General features: G+C 34.7%; 1 protein-coding gene across 7 annotated transcripts in view; it reads right to left on the bottom strand.

Annotated features, from left to right (window-relative positions):
* DMD (dystrophin) overlaps positions 1-13338 on the bottom strand; it is a 2399796-nt gene that overhangs the window by 1842250 nt on the left and 544208 nt on the right. For all 7 annotated transcript variants that reach the window (XM_007493357.3, XM_056797113.1, XM_056797116.1 and 4 more), the window contains exons 5-7: positions 11839-11931; positions 6734-6906; positions 777-895 (exon numbers count right to left, since the gene is read on the bottom strand). In XM_007493357.3, coding sequence (XP_007493419.2) covers positions 777-895; positions 6734-6906; positions 11839-11931 — 385 coding nt within the window. The remainder of the gene's footprint in view (positions 1-776; positions 896-6733; positions 6907-11838; positions 11932-13338) is intronic.

The raw sequence follows: 13338 nt of genomic DNA, 5'->3' as shown, positions 1-13338 counted from the left end.
TGCTCTCATGTAGCAGGTTCCCTTAAATGTTCATTTACCTATTTCAAGATTCTATAATTTGGAAGCAAGTTGCCAATTTTGAATAAATTGTCAAAAACACGTGGAAAATTGGAAAGCAAGTAAGAATGATCCTGTAACTATACTTCTAATTCACATGCCTAAAATACATGATTTTTATATAATATGCACAATAAAAGTTACTTAGGAGTTGCTGAGTAATAAGCAGAAATAAAATTGCATTTGATCTGAAGAGTTCAGGGGAAATGATGTTTTACTATATGCAAGAGACAACTTCCAAAATAGTTATAATTTAGAGTTTTCCCAGAGATGTAGATTATATCAGTACCAGCACCAATGAGAGACTGCTGTTTTGACTAGTAGGCTATAATGCCTTGAAGAAGAATAGAAGCAAAATTACAAAGCAAGGAGAACTCATTGATTATAGCAGCTAAATCCATCAGATTTCTTGTGGAGCCAAGCCCAGTGCTTACTTCTTAGGCTCACTTTAATCACCAGCAAGCACAATCCAGTTAAATAAGTTCAAAACTATAATTCTAAAATTTTTAAGATTAAAAAGATATAGGAACAAATTTCAACAGAGTATTTATAACAGACACATCAGTGAAATTTAGAAGAAGAAAGACACACGGAGGATAGGAAAAGGTAAATGAATAAATTAATAAATTAAAGTATATATCCATTTAAGGTTAAGTCCAATGGCAGATTCAATAGTAAAGAGGCTAATGAAGCATTAAAAAAATGCAATATACACCAACCTTCAGGATCAAGTAGTTTCTCTATACCCAGATGATATTTGGCTATGTTAAATGCATGGTCTAGTCGTTGTAGAGCTGACTGTTGGCAAACCACACTATCCCAATCAAAGAGATCAGGCCTGAAAAAGCATTAGAAAAAAAAATTATGAAGCTTGGGAACATTCCTTGAAATTAATTTCAAACATGTTAATTGCTATACCTTTATCACTGCTGTTGAGCTAAATATTAATGTTGTGTACAGTTTCTCATTTAAAGTAGATCACAATTTGAATTCAAAGATAGTGTTGGAAAAAAAGGGAGAACCAATACTGTCAATCAACAAATAAATATATTTATTGATCATCTGCCATCAGGGACCTTTTTCTTGACCAGTGCTGCCTCTCACCACCTAGCTTAAGGTGCCACTAATATATGAATTTTTAATGTAAAAGTAAGGTCAAGTGTCATCCGTACTAGCCCCGTGTGACCTGGACAAGTCACTTGAATTCTCTCCATCCCACTTTCTTCATCTTAAAAATGGGAATACCACCTACCACACAGCGATGTTGTGAGGATCAAAGGAGACAATATATGAGCTATAAAAATGCGAGCTATCATTAAAGAGTGTTTGTTCTTCCTCTTTTTAGAGGCAGTTAGGTAGAGAGAGTGCTACGTAATCCAAACCAGGACTATCTGAGCTTAATGGCAGCCTGTGTGACCCTGGACAAGTTTTAATCTCTCAGGATCTCTTTTCTCAATTCAGTGGAAATCATAATAATATCTCCTTCCTCAGCTGGCTGTGAGGGTCACAGGATATTATAATTTGGCAGTGTTGGGTGCAGTGGCAGGCACATAAGTGCTTCACAAATTCCTGTTTCCCTTCCTTAAATTCTGGGTTAAAAGAACAAAGGCTGATCCACTCTGTAGCATCAGACATCACTGATTTAAAATGGGATCTATAATGTGGAGAGTCCTGTCAGAAGTCATGGTTGACAGAGACTCATTCCATGGCTTCTGCTGTCAAAAACTTGGTTTAGGAGACAATAAACACACACACACACACAGGAACAGTTAGCTGGGCTCTTCTTTTGTACGTGGCATGGAGATTTCGTTCTAAGGAGGGAGTGATGCCTGGAAAGGGCACAGGAGAGACTTCAGACAGAAGGCTACCTGGGGCTGGGAACAGTTGAAATGAAAAGGAAGAGATCCATGGGAGAAATCTTTTTATTGTATTTGGAAAGAAGAATAGAAGAATTAGTTAAGCATACATGAGTGGAAGAGACCAACAAAGCTCTCCAGTGTTTCCTCTAGGAAGGACTAAGAAGAAAGGAAATGAGCACTGGAAGCACTTTTACAAAGGAATCTTGCTGGCACCTATAGAGGGGCGGTCCTTATTCCCAAAGTTAAGATCATTGAATCCTAGAGAAGTTCAGTGACTTGCTCAGGGTCATATGGCTAGCAAATGTCCGAGGTTGGATTTCTGAACTCAGTTTTCCTGATTCCAGCTCAGACTGCTCTATTCACTGTGCCATTTAGCTGCCTCTAGGGAAATTCTCTCACAGATTCAAAGAGAAAAGTAAAAACGAGGGCAGAGAAGTATCAAGGGCCCATGAGGTTAATCAGCACTTGACCCAAGGGGAACAAATCACATGGCCATGACCCTGGGGACTTGGGGGAATTCTCTCTTTATTTGTGCCCAAGTAAAGTTCCTTTTCTCCCTCGACTGGACAAGTCTGCCCCATGCACACTTCCAATGACTCCGGGTCAAAGAAGATGAAATTTACAGATAGATTAAGAGTTTTAATGGACCAAGAACCATACCCTGGATGAATACTTAGCAAATATATCACCATAGCTTCTCTGAACCTGTGTTTTCACCAATAAAACGGGGAGAATTATAATCATTGACCTAACCCACAGAATTATTATTAGGAAGGTTCTCTGTAAATGTGTTTTTATTATTAATAATTATTCTGGCACCTGTTTGCCTAACTGGATTTTTTCAATCTTGTTTCTGAATTTTCATTTGCTCACCTACCTATTTGACCTTGCTAACCTTTTCCTAAAGGTCCTTAGTTTATTTTTTAAACATTTACTGATAATAAAATTAAAACATGCATAATAGATTTACTGATGGGCACTTCAATATTCTCCATCTACTTCCAATAAGAGGAAATTATTTTAAAATATAGGAGAGGAACCCATTCATCTTCTGGACTCAGGTTAAAAAATAATGTAATTTAAAATTTTTTTCAATTAAAAAAGAGAAATGAACACTCACATGACAAAAGTTGTGCTTTTATTATTAATTCATTGAGAAAATACATGGCCATATATATATATTAACATGTACTCTTGGCCTTAGTTTCCTTATATGTAAAATGGGAGTAATGATGTTTATGCTACTTAATTCAAATTTCAGTGGATGGGAAGGAAGGAAGGAAGGAAGGAAGGAGGAAAAGATTTATTATGGAGATGGTAAACAGTTATCCTTTCTCTTCTATACCCTAATGTGAAACACATTCAGCTAAAGGGTCAAAAAAGTCAATTTGCCTGATATTTAGAGAAGAAAGGGCAGTAGTGGATGGAGTGCTGGACCAGGAGCTAGTAAGACACCTTCCTGAGTTCAAATTTGTCCTCAGATACTTACTACCTGGGCAAAGCACTTAGTCCTATTTGCCTCAGGATAAGGAAATGGCAAACTACCCCAGTATCTTTGCCAAGAAAACTCCAAATGGGGTCACAAAAAGTTATACACAATGGAAAAAGACTGAGAAACAAGGAAGAAAAGGTAATAAAGGAGGAAGAAATGAATCATGTCTCTTTTCTTTGAAAATACAAGGAGGCCACATATAGTATTTAAACTTAGAGCTGGAACAAACTTTGAGCTTCCTTCACCGATACAGTACATCATAGATTCATGCTACCAGCTTCACAGGATTTTTTTAAAAATGAAAAATGGCTTCATAAATCTTAAAGGGCCATATGCATGTGGATATTAGTAATATTAGTATGGTACTATGAGAAAACTTAAATAATAAAGGAACTTGAAGAATTGATCCACTCTCCCATCCTAAAATCCTCCCAAAAGTTTTAATTATTATAAATATCTATTTGTGGCTGATGCAAGTATGAGAGAATAGTGTATATATATTTTCTTCAGCCAGGCGATAAAGATAAATTTAAAATAAACTACTTATTTTTCAACTTTATTAGCTGTTATATTTAATTATTAGTTTTCTTTTCTATTATTTTATGGTAACATACAGTATTCCATTTAAGTAAATTTGCTTTCGTGAGCTAGTCTGAAAATCTATTCAATATTTATAGTTAGTGAAAGAAAATGTGTTGTGAATAATAAATAACTGACTTATGAATGAATTTTTGAAAAATCCATTCAAACGTGTGAGGTTGTCTGTTTGAGGGAAGAAAAATTGTCACGTGTATTGAGATATTTTAAAACTAAAGTTTGAGAAACAAAGAAATAATTGTTTACATATAATTCTTTCCATTCATAGCATCACATTTTAACTGTACAAAATCATTAATAATTAAATAAAACAGATAATAAAATTGAATAATAAATATATTTCTAAAATTTTTATTTTCACTTAATCTCTATAGGCTTAGTTTCCTCATCTATAAAAATGTGAGTTGCATTTAATAGTCTCTATGGTCCTTCCCAGCTCTACCTCTATCATCCTAAAAAATACACTTGGCACAGTGTCTGGAAAATAGTAGGTGCTTAAAAATATTGATCACTAAACTAAATTCTAATCTTAACCAAGTTTTTAAAGGTAGCACACATCAGTTGAAGGATTTGAATCCAGGACCTTTGACTCTACAGTACTCTTTCCTTTGTATCATGCTGATGTTATTCTTTTTTCTTACTTTAAATTTTTTCCCCAAATTACCTGTAAATTTATTGCATTTTTAAAATACTCATTTTCTGACATTTCACAATCCATGTTCTTTCCCTCCCTCTTGTCTCTCCCATTTCCCCAAAGAAGGCAAATAATATGATATAGGCTGTACATGTATTATCATAAAACATATTTTTCCCAATTTGTCATGTTGTGAAACAAGACACATATTGCTTACAGTATGGAAAAATTCATGGAGGAAATAAAGAGAATAATGGTATATTTCAGTCTTCATTCCGACTATGTGTGCTCCTTCTGTGTTAGTGGATAACCTTTTTCATCATAAGTCCTTTTGAGTTGTCCTGGATCCTTGCCTTGTTGATAATAATTAAGTCTTTCACAATTGATCGTCATCTATTATTGATGTTATTGTGTACAATGTTCTCCTGTTTCTGATCACTTCACTTTGCATCAATTCAAAGAAGTCGTTCCATGTTTTTTTTTTTATCATTTATCATTATATTATCTCATTAAATCATATTCCACAACTTGTTCTACCATTCCCCAATTGATGGACATCCCTTCAGTTTCCACTTCTTTGCCTCCACAAAAAAAGGCTGCTATCAATATTTTAGAACATACTGTTTCATTTCTTTTTCCCTTGATCACCTTAGGAATAAAACTAATAGCGGTATTGAACTTAATTCTAATGTGACACTCTTAGAGGTCTAGACCTTAGTACAATTTCTAATTGTAAAAGTAGTTTCCTTAAAAACATAACCTTTATGCGATGTCTTATCAGTCCATATATTTGATATTAAGTATCTTTATTTGATATTACTTATTTACACACACTTAATTTGGGGCATTAAACAACAGAACATATTTCTAATTAGTCAGTAAAAAGCACCTCAAAAAATAGAACTTCTCCATTCTTGTCACATTTACTCATGAAGGGATATTCACCTACTGGAAGGAGGCACTTGAAAAATAACCGCATAATATACACAAAACACATTGATGAGTCATTCATTTGAACAAACAAGATGGAAAACCTTCCGACATCTAGAGAGATTAATGTAGGGTCAGGGACAGATATTCTATATCAAAGAAAATGTAATTATTGTTTCATGTACAAAGAGAATCAGATATCAAAAGATACAACATTCACAATCACATTTCTAAGCATATGTGAATATTTTGAGGTTCTGTTTTTAAGAGAAAAATGTTAAAGAAGTCATCAGAATGGAATAGTTACATCTTTTCTTTCCCCATTCATATTGAGCTAACCTAAAGTAAATATGATAAGCATGAAGAGTATCTGATTCATTTAAAAGGCTGGAGAATTACCATTCACTCAGACAAAAAGGGTCAAATTTGACTGAGGGGAGGAATAGAGAATGGGGTAAGCATAAGTGGCAAAAGTGACTAGTCAAGGCCCAGAAGAAGAAGAGAGATACAGCAACAATGTCTGAGACATAGTGATTTGAGATTTTTCCCCTTTATTTCTTGACCGTGGTGAATATCTCTAAATTTATAATACTCCATTTTAAAACAAATTATTAGTCTCATTTGGAGAGTGTACAAAATTTAGATTGTATTGCTATCAAATCCTGATACATAAAAAGTATCTATTTGTGTGTGTGTATAAACATAAAATAAATGTGTGTTTATAGATTATTATAATCAGGCTTAGAGGTACAACTTGAAGAAATTATGCTTGAATGGCATTTGAGAGGAACTGAGGGAGGGGTTGCCCTTGCAAGCATTATGGAGATGGATAGGTAAAGAATGAGTTCTGGTTTAAATCATATAAAGTCCTGTTGCAAGGGTGGGAAAGATGAGCTTGAAATATGAGTGCACTAGAAGCCCATTTCCTACTACTTCAGCCAGTATTATGTTGCAAACTCCATAATATTGTTAGAAAAATTAAGGTTTCCTCTCTGACTACATGATCTCCAATGGCCATGATGGAAGGCTAGGTCCTGGGGCAACATTAACATTGCATTACTTAGTCTCTTGAAAGCATGTATCCAAGCGATTATCCATTGTGTATTCCTCTGCCAGGCATTCATTACTTTGTAAAGCAAATGCAGTCTTACAAATTATCCTCACCTGTAACTGTGGATGAGTGCATTAAAAGCCAGTCCATCTGACCAGCTTGTAGTGAAGTTGATGACTTTAACTTGTGGATAGCGGCGAGTTGATTGGCGAACCCAGCTCAGCAAGATCTTTTCACTGTTTGTTTGCTGCAACCCAGCCATGATATTTTTCATTACATTTTTGACCTGCATCAGAAGACAGACAATCATTAGTAAATGCACTTCATTTTTGAGAACAAAACTGGTTTTTTCTCTTCCTTGAAAATCCTAATGATGTCAGTTTGCAGGAATAAGTAATATGAACTTTTGACTCCTGCAAAAGGGAAAATAACTGATCCTAAAAATTATTATCTGTATTTGTGTGATCTCAAAATGCGGATGAGTTCTGTGGCTTTTAGTGAATATGTTGAAGAATATAAAGGGTCTATAATTCTGAGTGTGTGTGTGTGTGTGTGTGTGTGTGTGTGTGTGTGTGTTGGTATGGCACATTCTATTTTCTTGATTCTGATAGAAAGGGGAAAGGATGATGGCCAATTAGTTATGTTTCTTCCTACTTTTCCTTTCATCTAGGTACTAAAATACACAGCACATATACGGTACAGTGTCCATTAATGTGTTCCTGGGTTTTATCTCAACATTTTCACTATTATGACCATTAATCAAAGTTATACATGCTGACTGAACTGAAAAAAGGAATATGGAAATGAGTTTATATCTTTAAAGGAATGGAGGGAAGAATTCACACATACACAAAAAGCAGAGAATATATTGATGGCTGATTTGCTGTCCTGGTTTTCTTTTCATTAATTATCTTTAGCACATTTGATTGCCTTCTAAACATTATTTAGAGTCTAGGCAAGTGCCATCCAAGTTATTATATTTCAAAGTCCCATGTGCCCAGTAATCTTCTAAAAATTCCTTGTAAGCAGTTTTTTTCAAGTTTCAATAATGTAATTAGTTTTACATCAGAAAAATAAACAGTCCTTGGCATAAAGAATGAGTAGTATAAATGCCCAAGCAAGATTGCTCTTAGCAGACTACTTTTTCACTTATAGCCTGATCATTATTAAGTAGTATAAAGAAGCATACATATAGTCAATTCTTAAAATAAAAAGCAGTTTAGTTAATTAACACCTATTCATCTAACAATTACAAGGTTCCAGGAACTGTGCTAAGTGCTGAAAATAAAAAAAGAAGGGCAAGAACAGTACTTGGGCTAACATTTCTGCTGACTTCCAGCCTAGAATCTCCAGCTGCCTACTAGACATTTTGAACTGCATGGCCCATAAAAATCTCAAACTCAACATGTCCTAAATGAAAATCATTGTTATCTTTCAAGTGTTTCAGTCATGTTTGATTCTTCAGCATCCCATGTGAATTTCATTTAATTTTTGGCAAAGATAAAGGAGGGTGTATCATTTCTTTTTCCAACTCGTTTTACAGATGAGGAAACTAAGGCAAACAAGGGTAAGTGACTTGCCCAGAGTCACCCAGATAGTAATGATCTGTAGCCAGATTTGAACTGAGGAAGAAGTATTTTCCTGAACTCCAAACCCCAAACTGCCCACTTTGCCACCTAGCTTCCCTACTGCCCTTTAAATGAAACAAATAAGAAACTCATAAAATAGAGGCTCATATTAAATGATTATGGACTTCTTTGTGGGCTAAGGAGGAAGAACTCTGCTATTATTTGATGTGCCCTCATCCTATTAGGCATATTGCTTATGCATTTAAAAAAAGCTAAATAAATGAACATCATTTGCTATTTCAAAGTTCATTGGAAATGATTTTTAAAAACCTTTAAAAGCCCTATATTTTGTACTATCTTTTCCCCTAACCCTTCCCATCTTTACAACTTTCTATTAATTCTAAGGGTGGCTCCATCTTCCCATTTATGCAAGTTCAACAATAGTGCCATCCTAAATTGCTTTTTGTCTCTTACCTTACTTCATATACAATAAGTTATTCTCCTAACTTTAACCTATCCTCTACTCAGCTATCAAACTGATCTTCCTACAATGTAGGTCTGATATTATCATCCCTCCTCTATTTAATAAACACTAGTGATTCCTCATTTTCTCCAAGATCCAATAAAAATGTTCCGTTGAGCTTCCAGAGCCTGAGTCTATCCTATCTTCCTGGTGTTCTTTTGTTTTACTTCCTTTCATTAACTAACACTCCAGTGACAAAGGCTTTTCTGATTTCTTCCACACAACACTACATCTCCCAATTCTGAGCATTATTACTGGCTGCCCTTCGTGTCTGGAATTCACTCCCTCTTTGTCTCTACTTCCTGATCTCTTTGGATTTCTTCAAGTTTCAGTTAATTTTCCATTCTTTACTTATCTTCTTTAATTTTAGTGAATTCCCTTTCAGATTACTCCCAATTTAACCAGCATACATCTGGTCTGTATATGGTTACTTGTTTGCTATCTTCTCCATTAGGTCCTTGAGAACAGTGACTGTTATTTTTCTCTTTCTTTGCCTCTTCAAAACAGCCCATAGTAAATAATAAATGCTAGTTGATGGAATGAATGAACTTTCATCTGGGAGTTCACACTCTAGAACAGTCAGCTATTGATGATCAAAGCCCGGTTATCTTCCTTGAGTTTGGTAGACTCTTCTTTTCTCTATGCATGATTCAAGTTATCGATTTGGAGTGAACAGGCACATTTAAACTTGAAACGATATTGGTTTGAACTTTTGAGAGGGCATAGATGAGACTGGCAAAGAATGGGCACACATAGGTTGGAATCTGCTGTCTGAGATAGCATATTCTCAACAATGAGGTTTTAGATGTTTGAATAAATGGGCCAAATAATGTAGAATTCTTTAACACATTTAAATATAAATTTCCATGTTACAGCTTCACATAAAATTTCCGAAATTCACATTTTTATGGTTTTATGGAGGCAATAATAAAAAGCAAGATGTATAAAGTTTACTTGCATATATAAGAATATCTAAATTTGAATTACCTAGAGGATGTAAAGGAGAAAGTTTTTTAGTAAAGAAAAGTAATCCATTAAAAAAGGACAAAAAAGCTCTTTAAAAGGGAAAGGGAAATCCAAACCCCTGTTAAGAGGAGGCCAAGTAACACTTAGGAGGAAAGGGAACTTGGACATTTAAAAGTCTTAGATACAGCCTTAGAATGTGTCTGAGCAAGATGAAGAACAACATTTTTAATATACTTGCAATGGGAGTTTGTTGTTGAAGGCAAAGAGATGACTCAAAGGAGACCTAACACAAATAACTAGAAGGTATTCTCTCTTCTCAGAGTCCACCAAAATATACTGAACTGACTACTAATTGCTACTCATTCTTGTTGATTCATATAGGAGGACTTCCACTTGACATCTCCAAAAGAATACAGACTATATCTGTAGTAACATAGAGAAATCCTTTGTAGGAAGTTGACTGTCTTTAGATGAGAGTAAATTTCTTAAAGATTTAACTTCAGCCCAGCTTACTTTCCGATCTACTCTATCACTACCACTTCCTTATCTAGCTAAGGATGACTCCAACCTGAGATATGTATCCTGAATGCTGAGTCCTTGCTATATTTTCAGGAGCCCCAGTCACACTGTTTACTTCTCATTTCACTTTTTTTTTTTATGAAATAATAACTTTTTTATTTTCCTGGAATTGTTTATGAGGGGGCTGAGCTGACCCTCTATCAAAGATATTATGTCAGGGGTTAATTTCTCAGGCATTTCCTCACTGAGATATCTATTCTCTGGACATCATCTTTCTCTCCACTCCCAACTTTGAATTCTGCTTCTGGGTCATCAATATCTGCTAGGAGAGCATAGACCTTATCTCATTAGGATATAGGGTTCCAAGGAAATTCCTGGCCATCTCCACACTATGCTACCCAAACTTGACTCCTTTCCCTTTCTGGTTTCTCTGCATGTGCTGTACCATTCATTTGAATGTAAATTATTTTATGCCAGGGAGTCTTATGCTAGCTTGCATTTTGTATTTTAAATGCTTTTCACTGAAAGCTGGCTCATCATAAGTGTTAAATAAATGTTTTTCAGTAGTTTATATCAATGAATTGATCAGTATCAACCAGATTCACCTGCTAACTCCAAGTTTCTCTTATTTGGTTATTGTCCTCTGAGATGGTATAATGGTATGTTGTACCTTTAGGTAGATTAGGCAACCAACTATAAGATTCCTACCTACAAAACATATTACAAAATTCCCTTTCCAATCTTCTTAGCATGAATTATCCTGCCAAATGTCTTTTCTGCCTGACTCAAAGTTCCCATTATAATAATCCATCTTTGAGCTAGAGGATATAAATATCTCTTAAAGACTACAATCTACAGGGCAGCTGGGTAGCTCAGTGGATTGAGAGCTAGCCCTAGAGACGGGAGGTCCTAGGTTCAAATCTGGCCTCAGACACTTCCCAGCTGTGTGACCCTGGGCAAGTCACTTGACCCCCATTGCCTAGCCCTTACCATTCTTCTGCCTTGGAGCCAATACACAGTATTGACTCCAAGATGGAAGGTAAGGGTTTTAATTTAAAAAAAAAAGACTACCATCTAAATTAGGTGTCACCTGAGAAAGCAGTTTTCTCTATAAACTTAAAAAGATTTTTACCACTATATTTTAGTGTTAGTTGTATTTTTGTATATTAAAAAATAAATGGGGATGCTTTTGGTTATGGCTAAAATTTGGCAAAAGAAAATTGTTTTTAGAAAAACATAGCAAACACTAAGAACATATAAAATATAAGTATTATAAACACACCTATATATGAATATATATATATACACACACATAGACAATGTTACTTCAAGGTGAATTACAGAAAAAAATAAACATTTTGAAAACATTTTTCATGAGTCTGCTGACCATGGTTAAATTAAAATAAAAAAATAACTGCTCTAAATTCTCTGGTGTCTATTTTATAATCTGCTAGTTCTTAATGCCTCAGATACCATGTAAATAGACAATCATGAGCTGTGCTAATTTTAAAAGCTGTTATTTTGAGGATGGGTTTGTTTGATTTGAGATACATATGTTTGTTCTGCAGGTCATGAGCAATAATGAAAAGAAGGTACATGGAACACATTATTTATAAAGAAAACATCTATCAGGAGCTCTTACCTGCCAATGGAGAATTATATTCCAGATCAAACCAAGAGTCAGTTTATGATTTCCATCTACTATGTCTGTGCTTCCAATATTCACTAAATCAACCTATTTGGAAAAGGAAGGAAGATGTATGAAGATACATAAGGGAGCAAAAGCCTACTGTGAAAGGAAACAAGATAATAAAGTAATTAAATTTAGATGCTTCCAGAGACTAAGCAGTATTACAATCAGTTGCTTAGCTAACCATAAAATATTTTTAAAGTCACATTAAAATGAAACAATATTGATTCCTAAGATAACTTTTCCTGAGAAGAAAGCATACGGAACATATTTATGATGAAACAGTAAATGCATGTGTTTTCAAAACAGACTTCAGAGGGTGATCAATTTTCTCAATATCCTTCACTAATCTTGTAATCACACTGACAACAGAGTATAAGAAAGATGTAAAGTTGATAATATACAAGGAACTCAGAGTAAATTTTGCTGAATGACATCTATCCAAACTTCTGCAACCTGAATAGAAGGTTGGGTAAATTGTACAGAACTATTGAAAAGAGTGTGAAAACTCTGACAAAACCAGGATCACTGGGGGAAAAAATTTGTGGAAATACAAACTTCAATTCATTTTGGTTACATTATGAAAACATATAGTTTCACTAAAATCCAGAGATCTAAGGTTCTCCACAACTCATTGTCTCTTTTCTAAGGAGGGCTCAGAAAAGTTTGTCAGAAGACTTGTCCATTGTTAACAACAAAACTGGAAGATTGCCATAAATAAGAAGATATGAAAATTTCCTCGGTTGAAGTCAAAATATCAATATAGTCTCAGAAGTACAATGATGCCTAAAGCCATTTCCATTGTTATTCTCCCAGTTCAATGTAGCTTTTTTTTTTACCCTAAGATCCAGTCTATTTTCAGACTCTATATTATAGTGGGAAGAATGGTAGTATTGATATCAGAAAACATGGGTTTAAAGTCTTATCTCTTAGTATACATAGGTGTTTTGGTAGAGAGTAATTCCTCATTGAGAGTTTCTTATACCAATGAAATAGTAAGTCCAGTCTAATATCAAAAGCAAAAATTCCCTATTGCTGAGGAATGATTTGTCTTCATGCCACAGGCACACAGCTCACTCTATTGACCTGAAGCCATCTTTTATGAGATTTATAAGGAAATGAGGAACAAGAGACATCATGTATGTAAATGCGCAATCACTAAGGTAAAAATCTTTAGCGTTATATTTTTTGTCAGGTATATGAGAAGATTGCTTAAGGTCAGCCTCAACAAAAGTCGTAGTTTTCACATCCTGTGACAGTACTTTTGAATTAAAAGGTGATGTTCATATCCCCAATGCATATTTTGTTCTCTTGTTTTTTTGTTTTTTTTTAAATTAAACCATAATCCTTCCTCCAGAGGGGCTAGGTGGCACAGCAGATAAAGCTTTGGGTATGAAATCTAGAAGACTCATCCCTATGACTTTAAATCTGGCTTCAGACATTTATTAGCTA

The sequence above is a fragment of the Monodelphis domestica genome, chromosome 4 (assembly GCF_027887165.1).
Source record: "Monodelphis domestica isolate mMonDom1 chromosome 4, mMonDom1.pri, whole genome shotgun sequence".
NCBI lineage: Eukaryota > Metazoa > Chordata > Mammalia > Didelphimorphia > Didelphidae > Monodelphis > Monodelphis domestica.
This window is presented reverse-complemented; position numbering and strand designations above follow the sequence as displayed.